We start from the raw sequence: 27,881 nt of genomic DNA, 5'->3' as shown, positions 1-27,881 counted from the left end.
GCCAGTTGTCAGCTCTGTCACGTATTGTTTTTCCCCTGATCACCTAATCAGCTTTTTTTATTTTTATTTTTAAGTATAATCTCGGTAGCAGAAAAGACCTCTGAGATCGGTGATGGAGCTAGGCCTGGTTAGTCTGTAGAAAAGGCAGAGGGGATCTCATCAGTTCATGCAAACACATCCACGGGGTGTCAGAGGACGGTGCCAGACCCTGTTCAGTGGTGCCCAGTGGCAGGACGAGGGGCAGTGGCCATAAACTGAAACACAAGTTCCACCTCAACATGAGGAAGAACTTCTTTACGCTGAGGGTGGTAGAGCACTATATGTCTTTTCAATACCACCAGGGATGGTGACTCCCTGAGCAGCCTGTTCCAATGACATCTCTTTCTGTGAAAAAATTTTCCCTAATATCCAAACCACTCTTGGATCAAATTGAGTCTTTTGCCAGAGGAGGCAACAGCTCCTCTGGGTTTTGTGTCATCTGCAAACTTGCTTAGTACCCCTTCCATTTATAGTGGAGTGTGTTCACATATGCCTGGAAAGAAACCTGGTCCTTGTAAAAAGCAGTACAATTGTCTCTTGTGTTTCTTGTTCCTCTTACAAGAGCTGATAAGATGTTTCCCCAGGGCAGTGGAGAGAATCATAGAATCATAGAATCATTTAGGTTGGAAAAGGTCTTAAAGATCATTGTGTCTGACCGTAGACCTAATAGTGTTAAGCCTACCACTAAACCATGTCCCTAAGTGCCACAGCTGCCCAGAGAGGTTGCGGAGTCTCCCTCTCTGGAGACATTCCGAACCCAGCTGGAAGCGTCCCTGTGTCACCTGGGTGACCCTGCCTTGGCAACGGGGTTGCACCGGGTGATCTCCAGAGGTTCCTTCCATCCCTGACTATTCTGGGATTCTGTGATCTCGGGGAGAGGGCTGACAAAGCCCGTGGGGGCCGTGTCCCCGTAGGAGAGGACAGGCAGCGGGCAGGCACAGGGACCGTGCGTTCCTATAGCCCGTCCGCCCGCCCCGTCCTCCCGCCGTGCACGGTCCTAGTGCCCGCCCGCTCCCTGTGCCCGCGTGGTCTTAGTGCCCGCCCGCTCCCGGTCCCCGCCCCGTTTCTTGTCCCCGCCCGCTCTCCCGGGGCTGCCTGTCCCCTCTCGGCCGCCGTCGGCCCGGTGCCGTTGCCATGGCGGCGGCGGGCGGGCGGTGCTGAGGTGCGCGGGAAGGCCCGGCCCGGCCCCGCCATGGCGGACGAGCTGTACCTGGAGAACATCGACGAGTTCGTCACCGACCAGAACCGCGTCGTGAGTTCCGGCGGCGGGGGCAGTCAGGGGATTCCTTCTCTGTCCCCCTTTCCTTCTCTTTCCCCCTTCCTTCCTCCTCTCCCCGCTTTGCCATCTCTCCCCCCCCTTTTACTTCTCTTCCCCTCTTCCTCCTCCTTTTTCCTCTCTTCCGTCTCTCCCTTTCCTTCTTCTTTCCTTCCTTCCTCCTCCTCCCCCTTTCCCTCTCTTCCCCTTCTTTCTCCTCCTTCCCATTTTTTTCTTCCTTTTTTCCCCCTTCTCTCTCCCCTTTCTTCCTTCTCCTTTTCCCTTCCTTCCTCCTCCTTTCCCCCTCTTCCTCCTTCCCTTCCTTCCTCCTCTCCCCCATTTCCTTCTTTCTCCTCTTGCCCCCTTCCTTACCTGTTTTTAGGACAGTTCAGAAAAATGATAGGCTTGTGCATGGGTGCATTCCTTCCAAAATTCATTTCAAAAATTATTTTGAAATAAATAAATAAAATTTTTTAAAATGGTGTTTTGCCTAGATACTGGTGCAGCAAAGTTGGTGCATTTTGTCTGACACAGGGGATTTAACCAATTGAGAGGCTGTTTTCATATTGAAGAGTTTTGTTGTGGTTTTTTTTCTTGTTACAGGTGACATATAAATGGCTGAGCTACACTCTGGGAGTCCATGTCAATCAGGCTAAACAGTAGGTGTTGCTACATCCCCCGAAGCCTTGTTAATTGCTTTTAATTCCCGTTTTAATTAATGTGGTGAGCATATTAAAATGATCTCTCTGGAAATATTAAAAATCCTTCTCAGGCACAGTCAATTGTGTTGTTCCACAAGCCTGGCTCTCTACCAGGGTTTGTGGGCGTAGGTAAATGTGGGAAGGGTGGGAAGATGGAGAACTAGAATGACTGTAACCTCTTGAATGGCCTATAAAGCAAAGAATGAGCTCTCAGGGATTCCAGAGCTGTTCCCACAACGCAAGGGAAAGTGGATTATAAAATTTGAAGGCTCCCTAAGAGTGCCAAGCCCCATAATACAAATATTTTCTCTCCTTTTCTCTGGCTACCGCCCAGACCTAAAGAAGCATTTGCTGTGCTCTGTCCTGCCCAAACCACTGGAACATCAACTCAGGCATCTCATGGAATGGAAGAGAGTGTTTGGTCTCTTTCCTCTGCATGTGTGTGAGCAATTTAGGTAGTGTGTAAATCTGAGTGGGCATCAGACCTGACTGGAGAGTCCTGCTAGGAACAATTCTCGTCATAGACTAAATTAGAACTCCTTGCTGGGAAGAAGGTGACCCTGGTGAAGCAGAGGCAACCTGGGGCTGAAGAGTTCCTGTGGCTTTTTTGTGCTTACAAGTCTCTCCTAGAAGCTGGCAAGTGCTTGGTGACACAAGGAAATTATTCTAGGGATTGTGCTGGATGTGACAGTGTGGTCTTTGCAGTCTGTCTCTGTAGTGGTAATGATCTTCCAGTATTTTTCCCGGGCAGTGTCCCTATGGAGTGTCTCTGCCCAGGTACATGGGACAGTCATCATAGAGCAGTGGTGTGAGTGGGAGCTGATATCTTGAGGCTCAGCTCAATCCTCCCTAATCACACTCTTCCCTGTTGTTCCTGATCACCCCATCCATGGATGTAACTGGGATTGTACATACAGACCTGACCATGTGATTACGGACCAAAAAGTCACCAGTTCCTCAGTCAGGGGTTTCAGAAATGCCTTTCTGGAGGGGGAGATTTTGGGACAAGCTGCCTAGAGGATATGAGACCATCTGCAACCAGCTACTAAATGCTTCCTATAGTTGTTGGACTGAGATTCTCTGAAGTGGCCGAGGAGGAAGGTGACTCAGGAAGATTAATTTAATCCTGGGTAAAAGAACTGTGCTTGTTAATAAATGTGAAAAGTTTCCATGTCAGGGTGGCTTTACTCTTTTTTTTTTTTATGTGACCTGCATGGAAGTGGTGGCTACAGGCTGTTTCCTTTCTGGGTGATTAACAGTGGTTTCTTTGTGCAGGATGCTGTATGATTATGTGGAGAGGAAACGGAAGGAGAACTCAGGAGCTCAGCTTCATGTCACCTACTTAGTAGCAGGAAACCTCCTTCAGAATGGACACGTGGTGAGTGTTTCACTTCTCTAAAGTGTCTGTGAGCTCTTTGTTCTTGTGTCTCTTCCACCTTGTTTTGTGATCTTTGGTTCAAAAGCTGAACTTGCTCTTTTTCCAGTAAGACACTTCCAGACAGGTCTCCTGGACAGGTACAAAATAAGGCACAATGTCTGTCCCAGTGTGCAGATGATGTGGAGGAAGAATCAATTGGCCATGGCTTGGGAATACAGTGCTGAATAATGCACCAGGGTTCTTAATTAATTAACTCAAATCCTGTTACCAGTCATCTCTCTCATTACTCTTATTGGGCAGCAAAGATTATAAAACCTTCTGGAAGGACCCTTCTGAGATCAACTCATCCATTTCCTGGCATCTGCTGTGGGGTGGAAGTGTAGAGAGAGCTTGGAGCTCATTTAGAATGGAATAATAACAAACAGAACAACAAATGAATAGCTGAGGCTATCTTGTTAATTAAAGCAGCTTTTTAATCCTGGTAAAGAAGAAAGAGAAACATAAATGTATTAACAGTATTTGAAGGTTTAAAAATTATTAAGAAAGAAATTCCTGCTTAATGTATTTATTTTTTTCCATATTGCTCCTTGTGAGATTTTTCGGGAATGTCATCCAAAACTTGAGACAGATACCCCAGAAGTTTTTAAAAGAAGATGAGGAAATTGGGTGCCTGTTTCCCTTTGCTCACAGAAGAGTTTAAGAGCCAAACACAAAATACCTTTGACATCCCACTAAGTGTTTTTAAATACACAAGTATCTACTACAGTATGATCCACAGTCATCTTTTAGGAATAGTAAATCTCAGGATTTCTATTTGTAAATTGGAAAAAACCTCAACAAACCTTTTTTTCTTCTCCTAAATAATAAACTGGTTCACATGCACAAAATATTGCCCTTAAATGTCCAAATCTGCCTGAAATGGAAGGTAATTACTTATTGCATTAATTCTGTATGATGGAATATATTTATTCAAAGCTGCACACATAATGTGACATTTATAACCTGAGTTTAACAGGTTTTTCCCTGATTTCTTTTGGAAATAACAAGTCTCTTGGCTCACTAGAACTGGCTAGTGAGTTGTCAACCTGTACTATTATATTTAAATTTACCAAAATGTATTTAAAACAAACAAGTGACTTCTGACATAGGAACAAATAATTGTTTTTAACTCTGTCTTAGCAGCTTGTGTATTTGTTAAACAAGTTCATAGGATCACAGGATGGTTTGGGTTATGAGGGACCTTAAAGATGATCTAATTCCAACCCCATGGCTTGGGCAGGGACTCTTCCACTAGATCCATAAACATATAAAGGTCACTTTCCCCCTCCTTGTTTTTAAATCTCTTATTTTCGAATGCTGCAGTGTCAGTGCCTGTTAAGAAGGGTGAGCTGCAGGTGCAGGAAGGTGTTGGGGGCAGAAGTGAAGCAATGCCAGGATTAGGAATAATCCACAGCAAGAGTTCAAAGTTCCTCAGTCTGAGTCAATTTTGGGTAGGAAAGGGCTGTGGAAGCTCCAGGTGCATCCCTGTGCCTGCTGGTATCCCTGCACTACTGCCTGCTGGCAGTAGGTGTAGCTGGAATGCTGTGGATTCAGCTGCAGGATTCCTGAAGGGAGAGAGGGATACAATTCCTTCACAAATAATTCCCATTAAACACTGCACACCCTTTCCTTGCTGGTTTTTATTGGCCACAGTGAGGGGCCAAGACTCCCCTTCTTTATTTACTTACTCTTTTGCTGACTAATTAAAGCAACTTCTTAATACTGATGTAAAAAAGAAACATAAATTTATTAACAGTATTTTGTATTTAAAGTGCTTTGTCTTATTAAGCAAAGGAATTGCTGCTTAGTGGATTTATTTTTTCTCGTTGCTTCTTGTCAGATTTTCAGGAGTGTCATCTAAAACTTCAGGCAGGTCTTCCTGCCTGACTTCCAACTCTAGTAAGCCGAGAGACTTGTTATTTCTGAAAGAAATCAGGGAAAAACATGTTAAACTCAGTCTGTCAATGTGACACTACTTGTGCAGCTTTAAATAAATATATTCCATCATACAGAACTAGTACAATAAATAATAACCTTCCATTTCAGGCAGATTTGGACATTTAAAGGCAATATTTTGTGCATGTGAAGCGATTTATTATTTAGGAGAACAAAAAAGAAAAGGTTTTTTGGTGTTGCTTTCCAGTCTACAAATAAAAGCCAGGGTACCCTGAGAGTCACCATTCCTAAAAGAAGACTGTGGTAATTTTTTATTGCATTAGTTCTATCTAATGGGATATATTAATTTAAAGCTGCACAGGTTGGTGTCATGTTGATAGCCTGAGTTTAACAGGTTTTTTCCCTGACTTCAAGCAGGTTTGTGGTATCTGTTAAACACAATTAATGGTGGTTGGGTTTTCCCCAGTCTGGATCCTTTCTGTATTAACCTCAGCCTGGTAAATGTCCTGGAGCAGGTATAGACCTTGAAGACTGTCCATTTCAGAAACATTCCTTCCTGGCTTTTTTATTAAATTCAGGTTATATATTTAGGTTAGGTTAGATATAAATTTAATAAAATTAATGCTTAATTTTTCATGTTGTTTGGCTTCTCTGGTGCCATGTCTGGGCTACCGATTGCTGGATTGAAGTGTCCTGACAATCTAAATATCCAGGTGTGATGTGGGCTGGTGAGGCAGGTTTCTAGCTGTTCTTAATTTGCTTTTCTTCTGCTGCACAGTTGTTTAGGTTTGGTTTCATCTGTGTCTCATCTCCCAGTGTCATGAATGGAGTACAAAGCCTTTCTTAGGGATCTGGTGATCTGTAAAACTGAAAAGTGGGATGACAGAGCTTTAAAAACTAGTGGCTGATGAGTTTTTAAAGGCAGTGTTCTTTGCAGCTATGAAACCGCACAAATAATCATTAGACTTTCTTATAACTGAAAATATTAGTCTTGCACACAACAGATCTTTTGAAATTTTAAGATTGCCATGTGTTTATTTTTTCCAGTGCCACAAGGTTGCAGTAGTGAGGGAGGATAAATTGGAAGGTAAGAAAATCGTGAAAATTACGTGGATTTTAATTTCTTTCTTTGCAAGAACAGCAGAACAAGCAAAGCTCAGAACTTGCCATCTGCACATCAGTGCCCAGCCAGGCTCTTGGGGTCAGGTGTGTACCTTTTGTACCGGCTTTTTCTCAGAACTTGAAGCATCTGAGCCAACAACCGAGTACCTTCAGGCTTATGATTTGGTCTTGCAATTTTCTTTTTATTAGATGCTGAACATTTTGTCAGTGATTCTTTTCCTCTGACTGTCCTTAAAGACAACAATACCCAAGTAGTGTCTCGGAACGATCGTGAGTCTTCAGGCCCTCAAGAATGCTAATTCTGGTTATTGGTTCAATGCAATTGCTGTCTTTGCCCCAAGTCCTGTGGTTCTTAGAATGTTCTCATGGGACATTTACCTCACTTTTGTATTTACTTTCACAGTAAAAGTTGAAAAAACGCCAGCATTGTAACACTGTTCCATGTCCTGTCAGTTGTCTCACCATCTTTCTGGGTCTGGTCCTGCTGATGAAACTTTACCCATAGCAATTGAAACACAACTTCAGGCCCTTCATTGCTTTCAGATAACATTTTTGTCATTTGAGGATACACTGTGGCATTTGTGACCCTAAATATCTATGCTAATGATCTCACCTTGTTTGAAAGATGAGTTATTTTCCTTCTGGAAATCTGAAGTGGATTTCTAGCTAAAACTGAAGGGTAGGTGATTGTCAAACAGTGCAACTACCTGTCATGTTTGTTGAGTTATCTGTGCTCTGTAACACCCTCTTTTGCTGTGGAGGAAAGGGTTACTCATGGATTTTTTTATTGGAAGGCAGGCCAAAGGTATGACTTGTATTTGGAAGAGGCTGGGATTTTTGAAGGAACTGCACAGTCCAGGACCAGCCCCAAGAAATGATTACTGTGTGTATTTTTACAGTGCCTCGAAGCTCAGCCTCAGACCAGGACTGTGTGGAAAGAACAATATAAGCAGTGAACAAAGAATTCCTGAAAAACAGCCCTTGTCTCAAGGGGGTTACAGTCTGAGTAGCATAAAAGAAATAAAATTTTGATTCCAGCACTCTACTAGGGATGACACTGTGACACTGCACTAATGGCACAATTCCAGCAGAGCTGTGACCATCTATATTCCTTCTTAGCTTTAGTTACTCACGCAGATATTCTGGATCCCAAACAGTGGATGTTTTGAAGGTAGACACAGAGATCACTCTTAATTCAGTTGTGCAAGAACCAAGAGTGCAGAGTGGAAAATGTGACAGGCTTGTGGAGTCTGTTGCCTTGAATTCTTGATTAGTGAGTGTTGGGAGGAGGTGCAATTAGACCTTTTTATATTCAGAAAATCTGTCAGTCTTGCTCCATCCTATGTACTAATAGAGGACTTTTTTTCTCTCTTTTCCCCCCAGCAATGAAGTCTAAGCTGTCCACAATTGCGAGTGTGCATGTGTACAGCATTCAGAAGGCCTTGCTCAAGGACAGCTCCCCACTCTACAACACTGACTATGACATTGTCAAAACAAACCTCCACAACTGCAGCAAGTGAGTCCCATCTTGCTTTTTCTTCTTAAACCCTGTGATTCTGAACTGGTGTTGCTTTTCAGTCAGTGCTTACCAGATAGATCTGGACTTTTAGAAAGCTAGAAAAAGATATCCTCCAAATCATACCAGACCAGTCACCAAACAGCACATCATGTGACTGTTTTGTAAACTGAGCTATTTCCAGGTTACACTTGGTTCACTTGCTGGTTACTGTTCCAGTACCTTTCTTCTCTGATGGCTAGAAACTTCTTTCTCATTTCCAGGTCACACTTAATCATGACTATTTTAATCCAATTTGCAGTCACACATTGTAAATTGAAACTTAGAAAACCATGAGTGATGTGCTCAGCAAACATGAGTTTGCTTTCTCTTTTGTGAGACTGTGTTTTCATCCACCTCTCCGAAGATATCTTACAGGAACTCATTCCCCAGGAGTTGGGCTTTGATCCCTGTGGGTCCCTTCCAGCCCAGAATATTCTGTGGTCTCTGAGAGTCTGATGCTTAGGAGGAGCACACAAAACAGCCCAGGCAGCACAAGTGTCCTTTGTGGCTGAACTGGAGAAGAACTGGGAGGGACTGCAGTCTCCAGGAGTCACTGTCTCCCCTCCTGAGCAGTGCCTGGCAGCTGTGACTTTTCATTTATATCTTGTTCCCCACCATGACAGCTTCAGCTTGAAGTCATGGGGATGTACAGTGCCGTGACCAATCTGGTTTAAAAGGGGGATGCCTGAATGCTGTGTCATAGGAAGAGTATAGAATTTGAAAGGACAAACATAGCTGTCTGCAATGTGTTGACAAGAGAGTGGCTGAGAAAATATTGTCCTAGAAGCCGTTTGACACGAGAGGCAATGACCTGGAAGGTGCTGGAAACCCCCCTGTCAATGGAGCCACATGCCATAGATTTGGCTGCACTTGCCTTGTTCCACTCTGTTTATTCTCAGACACTCCAGTTTGGTGATATTTGTGCCTTGGAGGAGTCTGCTTGTGGGATTTGTACATCCAGAAGGTTTAGATAATTTAGATTCTGAAACAGCTCTCCAAAGCCTGGGTGTAAAGCCCTGTCTGGCTTTGGAGTAGAATTTCCTAAGCAAACTTAAGAAAAATTCAGCTTCTTCATTTGTGACCTAGCTGAACTAAATTCAGCCTGACAATGTTCTGTCTCCCTTGTCAACTATGTGGATTGTTGTTGGCACTTAGGAAGAGATTCCTGCAGGACCTGCAAAATCCAGGGGTTTTTATGTGAGGTTTGTAGCAAACAGAGGCTCCCTGTGAGTCCAAATATCTCACAGCTCTAGGAGAAGGATCTTTATTCCCTTCTGTGTTTCTATAGGACCTCCTTTGCTGTGGGGATGTTGGAGGTAACTAGATGTACTAATTGATATCAGTAACTGAATTTAGTGCCTGTTGCCATCATCAGCTGGAAGCAGCTCCTTGTTGGCAGAGCATAGTTCAAGCATTGCTTACATTTTCAGTGATTTTCTAGTGAATTTTGAGGCAAGCCCATAAGCTATAGTCGCATAGCAGCATCAAGGCAAGCTGATTTGGAATATGGGAAGTTTAGCTGAGCTCTGCTGCACAGTCAATATTATTGACAATATTATTTGTAACCTAGAAGGTTGGTGACAATATTATTTGTAATCTGGAGGATTGATGGTGTTTAGATTTGGAGCACAAGCTGTCCTGAGAGCCGTATTAACCATGTTAAAAGTATAAAGGAGAGCAGGAGTATTTTCCTTCAATGTCTCTTTTCGTTCCTTTAAAGGTTTGAATGTCAAGAGGTTGCTGCTGCAGCCTGGGAATGCCGTAGAGATGGTGTTGTTTTGTTAATACATTGCAGACCCTGATCTGAGTGAAGTGGCCTGTGCACGTGAGCGGCCAGTGCTGAGGCACAGAAATGAACTGGTTTGTTACTTATGCAAATAGAAATCTGCTGTGTAATTCAGTGGGTTGGGAGGCGTGAGCCTGGGCTCTTTTGTGGCATTTCTGTGGGAAATCTGGAAAGCGTCGCCTGTGATTTGCACAGTGGGGAGCAGAGTTCAGTTATTTTTGGGAACTGCTATTCCTGACTGTCAGTGAGTTGTGCTGTAACTGCAGGCATGTCATTTGGTTCTTGTATCTCCATATCCCCAAACAATCAAGTATTATAAGCTGAGTTGCACCTCTGTCTACCAGGGATTACATGGAAATGACTTTATATAGTTAAGTTGGAATATCTTCTGTGCTTCATTCAGTTTCAGTTGTGTTCTACTTACCTGGGAAGTTGCAACCCTTGTGGCCTCTGTCAGAGCATCTGAAGGCTGTAAATGTTTCAGATCCTCACACAGCCATACAACTTATGCCACAAACTCTAACCCATTTAGGAATAAAATGCAGCCTGCTCTCTCTCCACCCGGGGTATGGAGAAGGCTCTTTTCTCCCCAGGAAAGCTGAACAACTTGTTTAGCATGGGAATGCTCTGCCTCTTGCTGACAGGTCCAGCTGATCTTTTCATCAGAGGTCTCTTGTTCTGTGCAAGCCTTTCTTTCTTGTCCCATACACAGATTAAACTGCTCTTTTTTCCATAACAGGAAAATGCAGGACCGGAGAAACAGGGAAAAAACGAGCTGAAAACTCAGGAGTTGAAAAGGCTAATTGAATTTTCCCTCCATCACCCAGGTTCAGTGCCATCCACTGTGACGCCGCAGTCCCCAGGATGCCGCCTGACATTCCCAGAGCACAGACATCCCTGCAGGGCAGTTCCCAGAGGGAAAATGACACTGGTGCTCCCAGCGCTCCTGCAGTCAATGGCCATGGGCCGCTGGCTGCCAAACACCCCTCGCAGCAGCACAAAGGGATCATGGGAATGTTTGCAGCCAAAGCGGCTTCCAAACCCCAGGACACAAATAAGGAGACCAAAGCAGAGGCCTCAGGTGTAAGTTACCTCAGACCCCCCTGGGTTAATGGCTTTAATTAACCGCTTTTACACCACCTCAGTAACCTCAACCACCTAGTGCTGCTCCTCCTGCTAAACTCACGTCCCACTGGGAATGCTCAGTGACCCTCTGAAAGTGTTTAACTATGTGCAGTCATCTTGGGCAAAAATACCTCGTGCCACACTCTTGATCTCTCCACAAAAGTGTATTTGCAATAATTTTGACATTCCCCCTTGAGTCGAGTCTCCGGTGAGTATAAACCAGCATAGCTGCCTTATGGAGACAATTATTCCGTTGTCTCCAGCTATCCCAATATATACACCAGTTGAGGATCTTGCTCTCCCCATTGTGCTTAAAAGGATTTGTTTTGAGCAATAAGTGAAATGTGAGAAGCTCAGGTCTTAAAAGTATCAAGGTGTTTAAACTTAGGCTGCGAGGGAAGTCTCAGAACTTGACCTGTGCAAGACTAAATTGTTTATCTTCTCCACTGCTGTTTTTCCAGGATAGGATTACGTTTTAATTTTAATTAGTAGAATTGTTTTTAAAGCTATTTGGCCAGAAAAATGAGTGTTTAAATGGTAATGTTCCCTGTGTATGGTTTGGGTTTTTTATAACAGCTGAGTACATTTTGGTTCCTTTTTCTGATTTTTATAGTGAATTTAGAACTGGTGAAATGTGCGTGTTTTGGGAACTTTAGTGTTTGGTTGCCTTTTATTTGCATGGGAATTAATGGGGTTAGGAGACCACGCTTCCTGGGTCTGTGTGTGTGTGTGTGTGTGATTTTTTACTTGGGTGGTGGCTGTACTGGTGGAAGAGAGCAGTGATATTCCTCTGCAAACAGCCTACGTGCCAGAGGAGCTGGATAAAACCTTCCTGGTGTGGTCAATCCATGTTCTTTCCTCTGTTGCTGTGAATTGAGGCACTGATAGTTTGCAAAAAGAACAGTTCTTTCCTGGGAACTGACCCAAGTCCCAAGCACTTATTTCAGCAACACCATCAGATGGGAATGTGCCCCAAGTTAGATTTGAAGGCCTGGCTAAGGAGTCCTTAGGAACTTACTCTCACCCCTTTGATGCCTGTAGTATCTAGTAAGTATCTTCAAATTCTCCTAAATGCTAAAGGCAGTGGTGAACAAATCATACCTATTTATTTTGCTTGTCCAGAAGCAGTTCTGTGCATTTGAGGACTGTGAACAATTCCTGTGGTTACTCCTCTGTTTGCTCCTAGGTCTCCACAGCTAGCAGCAAACCACCAACAAAAAACAACATCATCAACAACTTCTTTGGGAAAGCTGCTATGAGTAAGTGCTTTTCTGTTTTCAGAGGTGGTCAGGGAACAACCTGGTGTGGTTAAAAAAAAAAAGAAAACAAACAAACCCAAACCTGAGGGTTCTGGGAAATCTCTTTATCTCTTTTTTTTTAATATATATATATATATATATATTATTTAATCTGGGTAGCAATTAAAAAATATTCAGTGGAATCAAGTGTTTTGTTAAAGAGCTGTAATGGGAGACATATAGAAAAGAGCAGAACTCTTCCTTCTGATTCCCACACTGCCAGACTCATTGGATTTTTTTTATATTCCCTCTATCCCAATACTCTTCCATACTGTTTTGCTCTTTTGGCCTTAGAGGGGTTAATGTTTTGGCATGCAACTCTTAAGGCAAAAATTAAGACTTTTCAGTAGAGTTTTTCAGACAAAAAGCTTGCTGGAGGGAGATCAATTAAAATGACATATTTGTGCAGACTAACCCAGGAAGGATTTTTTAGTGCAGAAGAAATCTGATTTAAAGTGAGTACTCCTGGCTGGAAGATCAGCTATTGGGGAGATATTTGCCAAAACCTGTTTTGCAGGGCATGTTAATAGTGCTTGCTTTTCATCACACAGTGCTGAGGAGTCCATAGTTAGTTTTTTAATTTTTTTCCAAAAAACTAAAGGACTAACAACTGGAGAGTAAAAATGAAGGGTGGCCTTCCCCTTTGAGCTGAGCTTTGGACTAGATGGCCTCTGGAGATCCCTTCTGAATTATCCAGTTCTAAAGAAAATATGCTGAAACTTTTAAATAGATGTTGGAAAAGGACTGTAGGACCTCCTTCAAAGATTCCCTTACAACAGTGAGTACAGGAGGCTTCAAAGAAGAATTTTGGAAGAGAGTAAACAACAAAGTTCACTTTCTAAAAGGCATCTGACAGAGTTTGCAGGTGACAGTTCCAGCACTGAGCACACAAGGCACAGCCCTGTTGGGAATCTTTGAGTCCCTGTTTTGGTGAGCCTGAGGGAGTTGAGGACGCTCAGCCTGAGGACAGTCACCACAATTAACCAGAGTAAATTCTGAAGGTCTGAGAAGAGCCCTAGACCAAAATTCATGTGTTGAAAACCCAATCAGTTGGAATGGCATGGTAAAAGTAACCCACTGAGGATGGGGAATTCTTGTTGCATGCATTTCCACAATTTCCAAAGGGTTTCCCTTCTCTGCTGCGTCCTGTCCTGGAGCACATCAAGGAAAGATTGAGGTGGGAACAGGGAAGGAGCAAACTGAGCAGAACTGGAAATGATTATGTGCATAGAAGAGAGAGGGGGATTCCAGGAGGAAGATTTATTCCCTACATGTACGTCTCTCCTGGCTTCAAAGATTCCACCATTGCCAGAAAGTCCTGAATTACCAGTGATAGGGTCCTTGGGCTTTCTGCTGTTGATCATAGACAAGAGCTGTCATTCAAGTGCTGGTGTAGGAGATGTTTGCCCTTGCTCCAGGAAGCAGCAAGTGTTTTCCAAGCACTGCCAGAAAGGCTTTGGCATGGAGTCATCACCCTCCCAGCAGCCTCTGACCCTGCTGATGATCCAGTTGATCTCACTGCTCAATATTTTCTCTTTTCTTGGGCATTTCATGCTTGGGGTAACACAGGTTTCTATCTCACCTGCTCCTCTCTTGTGGAGGTGTGGAAAGCTGCTGGATGAAGCTCACAGACTGTATTTAGGTGGTTATATTGATAAATATATTATTTTGTTGTCTGCTCCCATCTGCTATCTCTTCTCTGGTACTAAGTGAAGCCTTTTGAAGCAGAATTGTCCTTATATGTGATGCTGCATAGGCAAAAGAGGCTGATTCCAACCTCTCTGCCAAGAAGATCTTTAAGGTCCCCTCCAACCCAAACCGTTCTGAGATTGTTGATCATGTTGGTATTGGGGTGGGACAACAAGCTGCTGTACTACTGAAAATACTAATCATGGGTTGTAATGTTATGCGAGGAGACTGCACACACCTCTTGTTCTCTTCATCAGTCCTAATTCTCCTGTTTCTGGCCATGTTTGTGCTTAACTATAAGTCAAATTCAGAAGGGATAAACTGAGTCTGAAAACAGATGTAGTGTTGTGTCAAAGGGGTGTCTAGAAGAGGGGCTCCCAGTCCTTCTGCAGTGCCTTGGCACCTGGGGACTATAAGGGCTTCTGCCACTGCTTCCCAACCCTCTTCCACAGAGTTTTCACTGCTGCAGTACCAGTGGCTTAGCATCAGGAACAGCAGAACCATGGGAAATCAGGTGGAAATTTAATCATGCCCTTTTTTTTCCATGTATGACACAGCTTGACCAATCTAGATCCCTAATCTAAATTAGGGATTGCTAAATCCCCAATGCAGTCTAGATCCCTAAATACATCATCTGGAGTGTTTTCTGTATTCTTGATGCACAGAGCCAGGCAGCTCCTCTCTAAGTTTCATTCATACTGAATGCTCAGTGTTTGTTCTTTTTGTATGGTTTATTCACAGATAAACTCAAAGTCAACCCTGTGCCTGAGCAGCCAAAGGAGGAGAAAGAAGTAGTCAAGCCTTCAGTTGCTGTAGCAGAACCAGAGTCACCCCCTAATCCTGTAGTAGAGAAACCTGGGAAGAGAACAGAGTCTGCTAGAATTCAACAAAAGGACAGAAAAAGGTAGGTTGTGCCTTTGAGGGTCCCTGTCACTTGGGAACCTGGTTGTTGGTGGTCTGCGTGGAGCTGTCTGGTCGTACGATGTTGACTCACCTCCTGTTTCCAGCTACTAAATTGCATTAAACCTGGCTAAAATTATCTCTCCGAGAACTCCTTCCTGGTGTTTCTTTTCCTTTAGTGCTGTAGGTGCCTCAGGGCAATTACATATGGGGAGAGACACAGTCCAGGTTGTCTTCAGTGGAAGGGGGTGGCTTTCCGTGAGACAACCTCACACTGTGAGCAGACTTAGGATAGACCTGAGGACTGGCAGGAGCACCTGTCCTGCAGGGAAGGTGGTATATTCCCAAGCTTATATGTACACAGCTTCCAGCACACAAAGTTCTGCTTGTTGGTTCCCATAGCTAATGCACTGCTGCTTTCAGTGCCCCTGGTTTACTTTGGGCTGAGGCTCCAGGTAAATTTTAAGTTCAACCTTTTGTGTGTAATCCAACCCAAACTGACAGAGACAAGGAATCACTAAGTCTGATGGCTCTCTGGTGGCCTATGAGTAATTAATTGGTGGTCTCAATCCATTTCTTACTAAATAGGTAAGCACACCACCCAGCCCACCATCACACTGAGCACTAACTGCTTGTCTTATTGATAGTCTTGTGCAAAAAGCCAAGGGCCTGGAGGTGTTGGCAGCATGGATTTGGGAAAGCCACTGGGGCTGTCCCAGCTCTTTGAGGATACGTGGGCCTGTAGCCTCCAGGCTTGTTGGTCTGACGTGTCTCGCCAACATTAAAAAGAAAGAAGCTATTTTATTTTTCCAGTAGTCTTTAAAAATGGCTCCAGGATTCTGAGACACTACCTCATAGTCAGTCAGTGGCAAGCAGTCTGTCAAAAGAGCTTCTGAGTGATGCTTTTGGGGACATCGGGAGCCTGAGCTAAAGAGACAAGATCAGAAATAGGCTGTTGCCGTGGCCAAGCGAGGTGAGGTACTGGGCTGAACTGCAGAGGGGCTAAATAAACCTTCCTTGTTTTGGAGAGCTGGATATGGGCTAGGATGAGAGGCTTGGAAATGCTGGTGCACCTATGCCTGATTGCGTAGGGGAGTGTATAGTTCACCTCATGTTTTTAGGAGGTACAGAAGTATTTGAGTTCCTTCCATAAGGAACGTGCTTATCCAAACACACATGATGCTTTTATGCACACATAAGAGATAACAGGTGTTCCTTCCCTTTTTTTCCCTTTTTTGTGGCAGTAAAACGAAGCATGTGGACAGGTCAGATAACGAGGAGGAAAGAGATCCCGAGAACACAAAGAGAAAGAGGAAGCGAATCAAACAACTTCAGTCTGACAGCAGTGATGAGGAAGGTAAAAAGATCTGTAAACAAACCAGTCATGTAGGTCAGGGGCCTGATTTCCACAACGTGACTATCCAAGACTGCTGGTCAATGATTGAGGGAATAGTTTAGATGACTAAAGACCATGGAAATGGCTTTAGGTTGAGCTCTCTGTTTATCTTTGTGCTGTGCAAGCACTTGGCCATAGAGTTGAGATGCCTCAGTCTTTGTTTTAGCTTAGCTCAGACCTGGCTGTCTCCTCCCCAAGTGTGCTATCAGTCACATGGACATGTGAGAAAGAGGTTCCCAAATCTCTTGTGAAAGATATGACACCTTCCAAAATCACAGGACTGGTCATAACCAGTTTATTTGGTGAGTAAACACTCACAAAGTGACCTTCCCCTCCTCCCAGGGTCACTTTTAGTATCTTTATTCTGTCTGTTTATAGAAATGGTTTGGAAGACAGTGTTGGAAGCAAGACTTCAAAAAAAAAAAACCAAAAACCAGATAATAGGGAAACTGGAAGCAAAGCAGTTGAGCTGTATCTGATGCGACTTGGCGTCTCCTCAGTAGCTGTTGGCTTTGACAGGAGTTGGGTGCCCAGAACATCTCAAGATTTGGGCTTACAGTAAGGAACAGCAGAGCTGGATTCCAAAGAATGTGGATAATTGAGGCGTCAAATGCCGTTCAATACAGATAACTGGAAAATAAGTGGGGATTGAGCTCTGGAGTATGTGCGAGATGGAACTGGCATCCAACGAGCTGATCAGGGAAAGAATTTGGGGATCATTATGGGCGAATAATTGAAACCACCAGTTTGGTGTAGAGCTCCAGTAAAAGAAAGTGAAACAGCAAATGGGTTGTATTGGTGAGGAGGGGGAGTCCAACAGGAGAGCTGGTGCTGTTTCCTCATTTAGTGTGGCTGCCACATTGGAAACAACTGGGAGATCAGGAGAATCTGCAATACACATGAGAGAGGAGGCTTCTGTTGGATATCTCTGCAGTCTCCATGCCACCTTTAGGCCTGTTTTTGTCTCTTCTACCCAGCATAATTTCAAGTGAACTTTGTCATCACCTCTCCTTAGACTATTCCACAGGATGATAAATCTCTCAGGAAGTTATTCTTCACGATCAGCCTTAATTTCATCAAATTCCTGTGTGGAGCTTCTTGTTTAGCTGTAAAAAAAATGCATACATGTCCACACTCTGGTATTTATTTCTTTAAAGGTTTACCATTCCATTTCCTCATCACTCACCTACTGCGTTGTTTAGCTCTGAAGAGGGAACATTGAAATCAGCCTGTCCATGCTGGGCTGGAATCTCTCAGTGAGAGTGAGTGGGAGCAGGCAGGATTCTGGAATACTAGAGCTCTCTGGTCTCCTGTAGAATACCTGTGGGACCATAACATGTGCTGAACAGTTAATGCTTTTGTATGTGGGGTCTCATTTATTCCATGGTTTTTGTTTATTCTCTCTGTGACCAGTGACAGGACCTGAGGGAATGGCTGGAGCTGTGTCAGGAGAGGGTTAGGTTGAATATCAGGAAAAGGTTCTTCTCCCAGAGGCTGGTCAGGCACTGGAGAAGTTTTTTTTGTCACTGCTGTTGCTCCTTCTCTTTATTTCTTTGTGTTGTGCATTAGAATTGTAAATGTATGCAGATTACAACACATGTATACATATTTGGATATCCCTCAGATTGCCCCTTTCAAAAGGGAAAGTGAGAACTGGGAGAGCTCAGCCCTTTGGTCCTGCTGCTTGCCCTTCTAAATCCAACTGGATGAAAGAAGGTAGATTGGAATTCTTTGGAATATTCAAAACGAATCCAAACTGGTAATATTACATTCAGTATTCAAGTAGAAGAATGTGAGTTGGATGAAACAAATAATTTAAAAAATAACAATATACATATACATAATTGCAGCCTTCCAGGACCTGAAAGGGGCCTGCAAGAAAGACGGAGAAAGACTTTAAAGGGTCCTTGAGTGACAGGACAAGGGGGATGGCTTCAAACTGCCAGAGGGCAGGGTTAGATGGAATATTGGGAAGAAATTCTTCCCTGTGAGGGTGGGGAGGCCCTGGCACAGGTTGCCCAGAGAAGCTGTGGCTACCCCATCCCTGGAAGTGTCCAAGGCCAGGTTGGATGGGGCTTGGAGCAACGTGGTCTAGTGGAAGGTGTCCCTGTCCATGGCAGGGGGTGGGATGAGATGAGCTTTATGGTCCCTTCCAACCCAAACCAGTCTGTCATTCTATGATTGATTCTATGAAAACCACGGCCCCTGTTTTCAGGCAGACTTAGGAAGGTTTTGTGGGTTTGAGGCTCAACCCATACGGCTGATGCAAAGCACTGTATGGGCACTTTTATGTCAGGGTAAGTCTTCTGCGTTGTTCTGTATTAATCTGCTCTTGGTGTACTGAAAGGAACCCAAAATAAGCTCTTCTTACACCAGCATCAGCACATTGTAGCAAGTACAGAGGGCATAAGGCACAATCCTCTCCATTTAAATGATTTTTCATTAAAAAGTTATATTGGTACGAGGGTTCCTTAGTCAGTGTAGGTTGTTTTGCTTTCAGTGCCAGAATAAACTCCACAAATGTGCCCACAGAGGACAGGAGGTTTTGGCAGCTTCAGCCGTATGAACACAGGCAGCTTTCGCAGTGTTGACAAGTGTTTTACAGCCACTTTGGAGGGTGATTTCAGTGGCACTGTAACCTGCAAACTCTGTGGGTTTTAGAGCCACAGCAGAAGCACTAAAGCTTCTCACAGTTTTTCCAGGCAGGGTCAGAGCAAACCAAACAAAGCCAGGATTTACATCTTTGGTACATCCAGTTGCCCAACTTGTATCCATTTCATGCAGCTGTTCCTGTTGAGTAAACTGTGGGCAGCAGCGAGAGGTTGACTCAGGAGTTATCACATGTCAGAGGGCTGTGTTGGCTAGAGGAGGATAATAAAGTAATAAAGAGCTTGATAATAGTCCTAAACACTGACGTGGGGAGAAGGTACCTTCTGCTGGCCAAAAGCTGGGGAAACATTTTTCAAGAAGGCTGGAAAAAAATCCAAAGAAGCCCAAATTTCCCCCAGGTGGAAATTTCTCCCCATAGTGGAGCGGGCACACTGAAAATACCTTTAGCAGCCTCTGCTGGAGGCTGGTTTTCAGCCCTTCTTAGCCTGTCCTCCCTTAAAAATGCATTTCAAATGGACATGGCCAGGCTGGGCAGTGCATGAAGCAGGTTTGGTGCTCAGCAGTTGCCGTGAGACTGTGATAAATAAAATATTGAGAGTTTTGAGCTCCCCGCAGCTCCTTGGTCGCCCCAGCACTTACACCTCAGAGCAGAGCTGTTGTTTGGCTTTATCTTTGCCAGCCCCAGCCCTCTGGAGTAAGGTGAAACCCCGAGTCATGTTATCCCACTCCATTTGCGTTTCCGTGCCTCGCTTACTGAAGTAGTTGGGAGGCTGAGTCCTTGTTTGAAGAATGTAATTTGTTATTCAGCCTTGGCAGCCAACCACTGTTTCACTTGAGCCCTTCTTAACCCTTGAAGGTCAGTTGGCCGTGTGCCTGGCAGGGCCATAACTCTTCACACTGACCTAATCTTCTGGGACAGTTACGGATCCCGAATCCGTGTCAGGCCAGCGGGATGGAGGCGGTGCCACAGCCAGCAGGGCTGGGAGCAGGAGCCAAGCAGGCTCTGTCCTCCCAGCCAGCCACATCCTTGTTGGGATGAAGCAATAGGTCAGATGAGGAGTTTCTTCCCCCACATTCCCAGCTCTGCCACACATTGGGAGCTTACGTGACACTGTTTCTCACTTGGATCTCTTGGAACTCTTCAAGCCTCATGGAAGGGTTACCCTGTCTTGCTCATTTGCCTTTTGCTCCATACAAACTTGTGAAGGTGTCCTTGAATGATTCAGTTAGTCTTGGCATTGAGTGGATTTCAGTGTCCCTGTCCTTGTACCCAGAGGAGAGCAAGGAGATGGCACAAAGAGAGAATGGGCTTCGGGTTTTGTACTGTTTTGGGGTTTTGTGATTTTGGGTCTTTTTTTTTTTTTTTTCAAATAAAAGCTTGAGATGTCTCTTAACAATCTTTTAGGATGGGTAGTAGTATGTTGCTCTTAATTCTTGGATCGTTTGGGATGTGTAGCACCACCAGTGAAGCAACAACTGTTTTACCACCCCCTGACTCTCTTGACTTCTGAACAATTGCAGTCACTCTTTTAATGTGCAAGTGAAATGTATGGCTTAAACAAGCCGGTTTCTGTGCCTGTTTTTAAAGCTTCATTTGGTGGAACTGATTGTTTTGCCTTGGCAAAAATCCCAAATGCACTTCTCCCATCCTATCCCACCCTCCTTTCTTTGGGAACCTGCAGCATGTCGCACCTTAGCGCAGGGTAAGACTTCTCTGACTGCTTCCAGTGATGTGTCCTGGTTTGAATTCAACAAATCCGAGTGAGAAATTATAAACCTTGGTCTAAACACAGGTTGAATGAGTTAAATGGAATTGTTTGAGACAAAAGAGGAGCCGAAGGGGGCCATTAGACCCGTGTGCTATCAAGGTGTTCTTCTTAGCAGATGTCCCACCACCTCCCACACCTGAGGAAGAGAAAGCTCCATCTCCACCACCTGTACCTGCTCTGAAAACTGAACTGGAGCCTACAACCATGGAGGTAAGAGCAAATTAGAGTGATTAACTTACAGAAATTAAACCAGACAGTCTTGGTATTCAACCTTTTATCGCAAGGGAGCTGCTACACGAGGGAGATTGGCAAGAAGTTAAACTCTGAGTTGAGAAAATAGGTGTAGCTTTACTGAAAGAGGGGAAATTTAAGTTAGATAGATGGAAAAATTCTTCCCTGTGAGGGTGGTGAGGCCCTCACACAGATTGCCCAGAGAAGCTGTGGTTGCTCCATCTCTGGAAGTGTCCAAGGCCAGGTTGGATGGGGCTTGGAGCAACGTGGTCTAGTGGAAGGTGTCCCTGTCCATGGCAGGGGGTGGAACTGTATGATGCTTAAGGTCCCTTCCAACCCAAATCATTCCAGGATTCTATGAAATCTCAGCAGTTTGTCCTTGACACCTTGTCCTTTCCTCATTCTTTGGAGGTGTGATGGGACATCCCTTCTCACATAACCAAACACATTTCCAAACGTCTCATGTCTCAGAGGAGGAATGTTCTCCCTGTGCTGGCACCAGGAGAGCTTGCTGTCTCATTGAGGTTGTATTTTGACTAAGATATCCTGGGAAAGGGCAAAATTAGTTATCAAATCATGCTCATCTTCATTAGAGAGACCAATTTCCCACCTGGAGCTGACACTTTTATGACCTATGTACATGATGGGGCCTTAACTCTTGGTTTCTCACAATGCTGCCATGCCCTTCAGGTGTCAGCTGGAGGGAGGAAGAGGAAGCGGAAGCGTGTGCTGAAATCCAAGATGTTTATTGATGAAGAAGAAGGCTGCATGGGTAAGGCTGACTGTGCCCTACCCCTCAGTGGAGCTCACTTTGTTGATGACTTTTACAGGTTCATGAAGTCACTTTGTTATTCCACATGGAACTTGTGCTCCCAGACTGAGGAACTGCCCTTCTGGTGAAGGCCTGGGTAGGGAGTCAGGGAGCTGGAACTGAATCCTTACCCCTTTTTGATTATCCATAGATTTTCTTTCAGTTTTTTTCCCTTTCCTCTTGCCAGCATGAGCACCACCTTCATGTACTCTGCTCTCCAAAGCTGCAAGCTTTTCAAGGTGGTGCAGAAAGAGGTTTAGGGTTTGGGATAAATTCTGACTGAGATAAGTTTGGGGTTGTTGGGGTTTTTTTTCCTTTGGGGATAAATCCAGAGCTGTGCAACAGAACTTGATTATATATTAAAGAAACTTCCAGTATCCCAGATAAACAAGGAATAAGTTGGGGGTTAAATACTTTAGAGGGTTTATGTTTCTGATGAAGGTGGAGGAAAGAGAGGGAAGAGAGTCCCTACAGAAGTCCAGGGAGCCACAGGCTTTGAATTCCAGCCTGACTGGACACTGCTTCCTCCTGTGACCTGGAGAAAGTCGCTGTACTTTTTTCCTCTGTGTTCTGACATTGAAGTAGAGCTGCAAAAGTTCAGAATAACATTAGTTTGGGTCTTGCTGTTTGTTTTTTTAAAGGTTTTATACATTTAAGAGTGTGGAATGTATGTTTCATAATGCTGTTGTCAACACAGTTGTGTAGGATGCTTAACATTCTCCAGCCTTGATGATCAGAGGGGATGTCAAGGGAGCTCAGCCAGTTCTGGGACATGATGTGGTGCTGTTGTCCAGGTCTGTTGTGGTGCCTGAGCATGGACAGACACGGGCATTCCTGGCCTGGCTCCGGAGCAGCCTGGCCCCGAGTCAGCCTGTGTCTGTTTGCACCTGTCTGCAGAGCTGGATCTTATGTTTCCTATTAACTTGGTGTGTGTCTCCTTTAAAGAAATGTAAAGCTCTAGCACTCAGCAACTGGCTGCACTAGGGACTGAAATCCCAAGGTCTGGATTTCTGTCCAAGAATTGGACTTGCACAAAGTTACTGACAGTTTTGGCTCCTGACATGAGGGAGTGTTTTGGTTTCCCATCCCAGATAGAACCATTAAAACACTTGGAAGGAAAATGGAACAAAATAGCATTAGCTGGGGAGCTGAGCTGAACAAGCTCTGTGTCCAGAGCAGAGGAATGACTGTTCCGGGTTCAGCTTCCAGCAAATAGTGCTCTTCTCCCTCTGTTTAGCCTTTCCCAATGGAGCACTCCTGAAATATTGCCTTTCTTTCTTTGCCCTTCACCCCCACGGGGTTTCATAGTCCCTTGGGAAATCTAGAGTTTAGGTTTTATAGTTCACATCCACTACCATTTGATGAAAAGGGAAATGCAAGCCCCTGTTGTGCCTCTGGGAGACAGATCCTCTGGGATAGACAGGGATGCCGGGATACTGAGGAACTAGGGAGGAGATGCTGCTTTCCCTACTAAAAACCCTCCAAGCCTGTAGTGCAGAACTTTCTCTCTGGTTATTGCCCAGTTTCTCCTCTCCCTTCCCTTCCCTCCCTTCTCCTCTCCCTTCCACCCTTTCCATGCACAAGCCTAATAATTCAAAGGCTAAATAACTCGCACATTTCCCAGAGTAATGTAGATTGTTGTTATTCTTTGAAATATAGGGGCTTTTTTTTTTATTTTAAACCAGGACTAGGTTTTAAGAGACTTTAAATCCTAACATTAGAATGAAACTGTACTTTATATTTCCCCACAATTTTGAGTGATGGTTTTCACAATAGCTGCAATAGCAAGGAATTGGTGTCAAAAAGCAAAACTAATTTAGGGATTAGCCCTGAGGGAAATTGTGCAATTAAAGTATGTGTGGAGTTAAGCACAAGACATGTTCCCATGTATCAACAGGGATTTCATGGACTGAGTTTCTGCTCTTAGTCTATAATGAAGGGGAATTACCAAGGTTTAAACTAGAGCACTTCTACCTTGCACTTTCTGGAGCTTGAAAGGACACGTATGGGCTTGAGTATTGGAATATAGACATGTGCATTGGAGAGATACTTGTTGACAGCATTTTAGAGCTCATTATTCAAAAATCATACTGTGATTTTTGGGGAGTCTGGCTGGTAGTGGGGCATCAATTACTATATCTGTATGCTGCAAATACAGACCTTTTAAGTTCAGCTGAGATTGCAGTCAAAGAAAGTTGATCTAAACTGTTATCTTGCAGTTGGAGGGGATTAAATGCACACTTTGGGAGTTTCCCAGTGATTCCTCACAGTGGTGGACAACACAATAAGTTTTTAAAGCTCACCCAGTGGCCAGTGGTTTGTGAAAGCTGCTCCCTGAAAAGCCTGTTACCTCTGAAGGGAGGTTGCTTGGTTTCCAGTCCCTGTTTGAGGTTCTCTCAGTGCTGCCGAGCAGGATTTCACAGCATTCCTCTTCCCGATCTCTGGTTACGTAGAAAACATTCTTAAATTTGATGCATTAATACAAGTGAAAGCCCATTTCCCAGAAGAAGGGAAGTTAAGACATTTATTTAAAAGAATACAGTTGCTAAAGAAAAATAGTTTTAGTAGAAGAATCCCAGAACACTGCTGGGAAAGCTGATATAACAACACTTACCAGTATCTGACGGTGGCTTTCATCAGGGGAGCTGCCTCCAGTTTAATTTCCGTGAGCCTGGTTTTATATCCCTGGGCTTTCCATCACCGAACGCTGACAGCAGTGAGCTGGCAATCCCCTTCAGGCATATCCCTGATTTCAGCCACGGCTTTGGTTTTATTTCTTCCAAAAGGATTTTTTTATATCTGCCACGTTTGGCCACCTCTGTGGAAAGAAGCTGCCCCAAAGGTTTTTTGCTCCGTCTCTCGTGAGTTGAGTGAAAACTGCTTGGTCTTCCCTGACTGTCTGATGTGCTGATGAGGGGAAGCTGGGGCTGTCTCTAGGTTGTCTTGTCTGGATTTCTGGACAATCTCATTGTTTTGTCCCCTGTGGAAAATCAGACCAAGTCAGAATGGTGGTTTTTAACCATAAAATAGATGTTCCATCATCTACTGCTAAACTGATTTGTTCAGATTCATCACTTTCTGATGACTGTTTGTCAGCCTCTGCAAGATGAATTCAAATCACAGGATCACTGAGGGTTGGAAAAGCCCTCTGAGATCACTGAGTCCGTTTCCCCAGCACAGCCAAGGCCACCACTAACCCATGTCCCCAGGTGCCACATTCACATGGCTGTTAAATCTCTCCAGGGATGGGGACTCCACCACTGTCCTGAGCAGCCTGTGCCAGGGCTGGAAAACCTTTTCCATGTCCCTAATATCCAATCTAAACCTCCTTTGGCACAACCTGAGGCCATTTCCTGCTGCTTAACCTTGAGCAATGGACTTAATTCCTGTGTCTGACACGTGCTCCTTGAACCCAAAATGTTCCTTTCCAGAAATGCCATGGGAAGGCTGTGGTGGGGAGGTCTCTGCTCCATGATACGCAGCCTTAACCATCATCATCTGCTCTTCTCTTCCTCCCACCAGTGACTGAGAAGGTATATGAGAGTGAATCCTGCACAGACAGCGAGGAGGAGTTCCCCAAGCCCAAGCCGCCAGCTGCACACAAACAGCCTGTGCTGCCCATGAAGAAAGAACCGAAGGAAGAAAGGAAGACCCTGAAGACAGGAGCAGCTCCTGCCAACAGAGCCAACAAACAGGTCTCCATCATGGGCTTTTTCCACAAGAAATGAACTGGATCTTTCTCCTGGTCCTCTTGGCAGCTTGGGAGTGTAGCTCCCTGGTTTTGTGCGTCTCTCTGCAAGCAGCTGCTGCTGCTGGGGGAGGAGGACAATGTGCAACCCTGGGTTACATAAGGGATCCTGCTTACTGTGTAAGGAAGCCCTCTGGACTAGATTTTGTATTAGAGAAAAGTTTTTTTATTTGTTACTGCAATAACTTCAATCATCTTCACTAAGCAGTGTGGGAACTGCCAGCCACAAGCAACATCTAGAGGAACTCTTGGAAGACTGTTAATCTGTTCACATGAAATTATATTTTTTTATCTGGCCTTTCACCTGTTTGTTGCTAAGTCAGGAGATGAGCTGTGGCATTTTTCTCCTCTCTTTTTACACCCTCAGCTCTCCAGATTGTTCTGAACGTTCACGTTGGGTAAAAGCCGTAACGTAGCAGGTCTTCAGACACAGGCACAAATATTGAACATCTGCTTCAGCTTTAACTGAATGAAATGAATTTAATTTCTCCCCTAAGATTGGTAAATAGTTTTTGCCCTGCCTTTCATAACCTTTTTTTTGGACAAAAAAGTGTGTATAAAACCCTCTTACTCTTTTCTTCCTTGAACGTATCCCCTGTAAGCTGCTCAGATGCCTAATTATAGACCAGGACACTGTTGGTGCTCTGGCTTGACAAAAACAGCTTTGAGACTTCCCACCCAATTGGCTGCAGAGGAATTGGAGGAAGGCTTTGCTGTTGTTGGGAAAGCAACTGGATCTTTAACCTTGAAGGCTGATGAGTGAGAGGGGAGAGTGATTAGAGGGCACTGCTGGTAACACCAGGCAGGCACCTGCTGCATTTTGGGGTTGGTAGGTTTTGGGTTGCCTGAAGTGGTTTTTACAGGCATAACCCAGACAAGAGAAGAGTTTTCTGGGACACCTCGTCATCTGCCTGCTGAAGGCAGTGTGTCACAGCACATGGTCCTGAGGAACTTGGTTAATGGAGAGGAGTAAATCACCATGGACCTGTAAATCAGAAAGGAGCTGTTGTTTTGGGTGCCTCCTGCTTTTCTGGTGTTTCAGTTGATAGACAGATGTAAAAAAACAGATTTTCTCGAGGGATTGATGGTGAGCATTTCTGAAGCTTGGGCCAGTGAGTGCTCCCAAACCAATGTCCAACCAGTGGTTGGTTGAGTGGTGTGAGCCTGACATATGTATGGATATGGATGTACACACTGGTTTATAAAGGGTTTGTGGTTGGCAGAGAGATATAATCTAGAGACTGTGACGATGAAACAAATGCCACCCAGCTGAAAATGTCCTGACCTGTGGCCAGTAAAAGGGCCAACTGAGTGTGTTTACAGTCATTCTGACCTGGAGATTGGGTTGGGGACTGGGGAAATCCCAGCACACACCAGTTGTGACCAGTTGGCTGGATTGAAGTGATGTCACCCAAGGCAGTTTGTACCCCCAAGAGGCTTGAGAGGATCCCCTGCAAACCAGTGGCATCGCTGGGTTTGTGCCCCTGCGGTGTCCCAGGGAAAGAAAAAACAAAAAAATTAACTATTAGAAGAAAAACCCACCCTGCTGTAGTGTTTTTGTTTATCTTGATAGAGTAGAGGGTGTATTTTCAAAGGTAACAATAAGTCAAAAATCCCATTAAACACAGGTATTTTTTTTATTGTCTGTATTCATTAAATGATTTGTCACATCCTGGATTCCAAGGGTCAGCATGGTATTTGACTGCATGGAAATCAAAGATGTTTCCCTGGTGAAGTGTATAAAGAGTTCTTCCATCAAAACTGGAAGCTTTGAACTGAGCATTGTAGGGCATCTGAAACCTCAAAATAGCAGGATTTGTATTGAATTTGGACCCCTAGAGTCCTATTCCCGTGGCAGATGTTGACAGGACATGGTGTCCCAGTGCTCTTGGTCCTCATCTCTGCCGTGGTCTCCCTGGAGCTCCCTGCTCCACCCCTGTATTCCCTCTATAACCAGATCAACGTCACACGCCACTTCCTCAGGAAAATGACTTAATGTCTGAAGGAGCAGGACCTGGGCAAACTTCAGACTTCTAAAAATTATGATCTAATACTCCCCACTCCCACACTCCGTGGTCTGCCAGCCCCAGGGGGGCCTCAGGTCCCTGGATGCCCCCTCAGCCGAGGCTGAAAGTGTCCCCAGACACTGCCTGGGAGCAAGAAATTGGAACTGGTTAGAGGGAGAAGGATCCTTTGTGGGTGGATGTCATCCATTTGTCACCTGGGGGCTGGCAGGGGGTGAAATGTCCAGGAGTCAGGCTCTGGTTCTTGGAGCAGGGAGCACATCTCCTACCTCGGGATGTGGTATTGGAGGGGCTCAGGGTCCAAAACCTCCTCCTGGAGATGCAGAGGTCTTTATATTTGTGTATGTGTGATTTACAGCTGGAGATCCATGTCCAAGGGGGATCTCCTCTCCTCTTTCCCCCTGGATCTCCCTTCCCACCACATTTACACCCTTGGAAGAGCCTCAGAAGAGGCAGGGGGAGAGGGTATTTGTTCATATATTAAATAAAGCGTGTTTTATAGTGTT

The 27,881-nt window shown here is 44.6% G+C and overlaps 1 protein-coding gene across 2 annotated transcripts; it reads left to right on the top strand.

Annotated features, from left to right (window-relative positions):
- Nucleotides 1-971: 971 nt before the first annotated feature.
- POLD3 (DNA polymerase delta 3, accessory subunit) lies at nt 972-27,881 on the top strand. Of its 2 annotated transcripts, none has more exons than XM_027744202.2 (12): nt 972-1,291; nt 1,898-1,953; nt 3,271-3,373; nt 6,356-6,395; nt 7,814-7,946; nt 10,602-10,857; nt 12,086-12,158; nt 14,628-14,790; nt 16,031-16,143; nt 20,674-20,771; nt 21,483-21,564; nt 25,126-27,881. In XM_027744202.2, exons 1-12 carry the CDS (start codon nt 1,232-1,234, stop codon nt 25,329-25,331), a joined length of 1,383 nt encoding a protein of 460 aa, XP_027600003.1. In that variant the 5' UTR covers nt 972-1,231; the 3' UTR covers nt 25,332-27,881. The 2 variants fall into 2 exon arrangements, with proteins under 2 accessions (XP_027600003.1, XP_027600004.1); XM_027744203.2 differs by having other exon boundaries at nt 974-1,291; nt 20,677-20,771.

This window comes from Pipra filicauda, unplaced genomic scaffold (assembly GCF_003945595.2).
Source record: "Pipra filicauda isolate LSUMZ 115617 unplaced genomic scaffold, ASM394559v2 scaffold179_size1759329_pilon, whole genome shotgun sequence".
In the NCBI taxonomy this organism is placed as follows: domain Eukaryota; kingdom Metazoa; phylum Chordata; class Aves; order Passeriformes; family Pipridae; genus Pipra; species Pipra filicauda.
The sequence above is the reverse complement of the archived record's forward strand: the minus strand, read 5'-3'. Positions and strand labels throughout refer to the sequence as shown.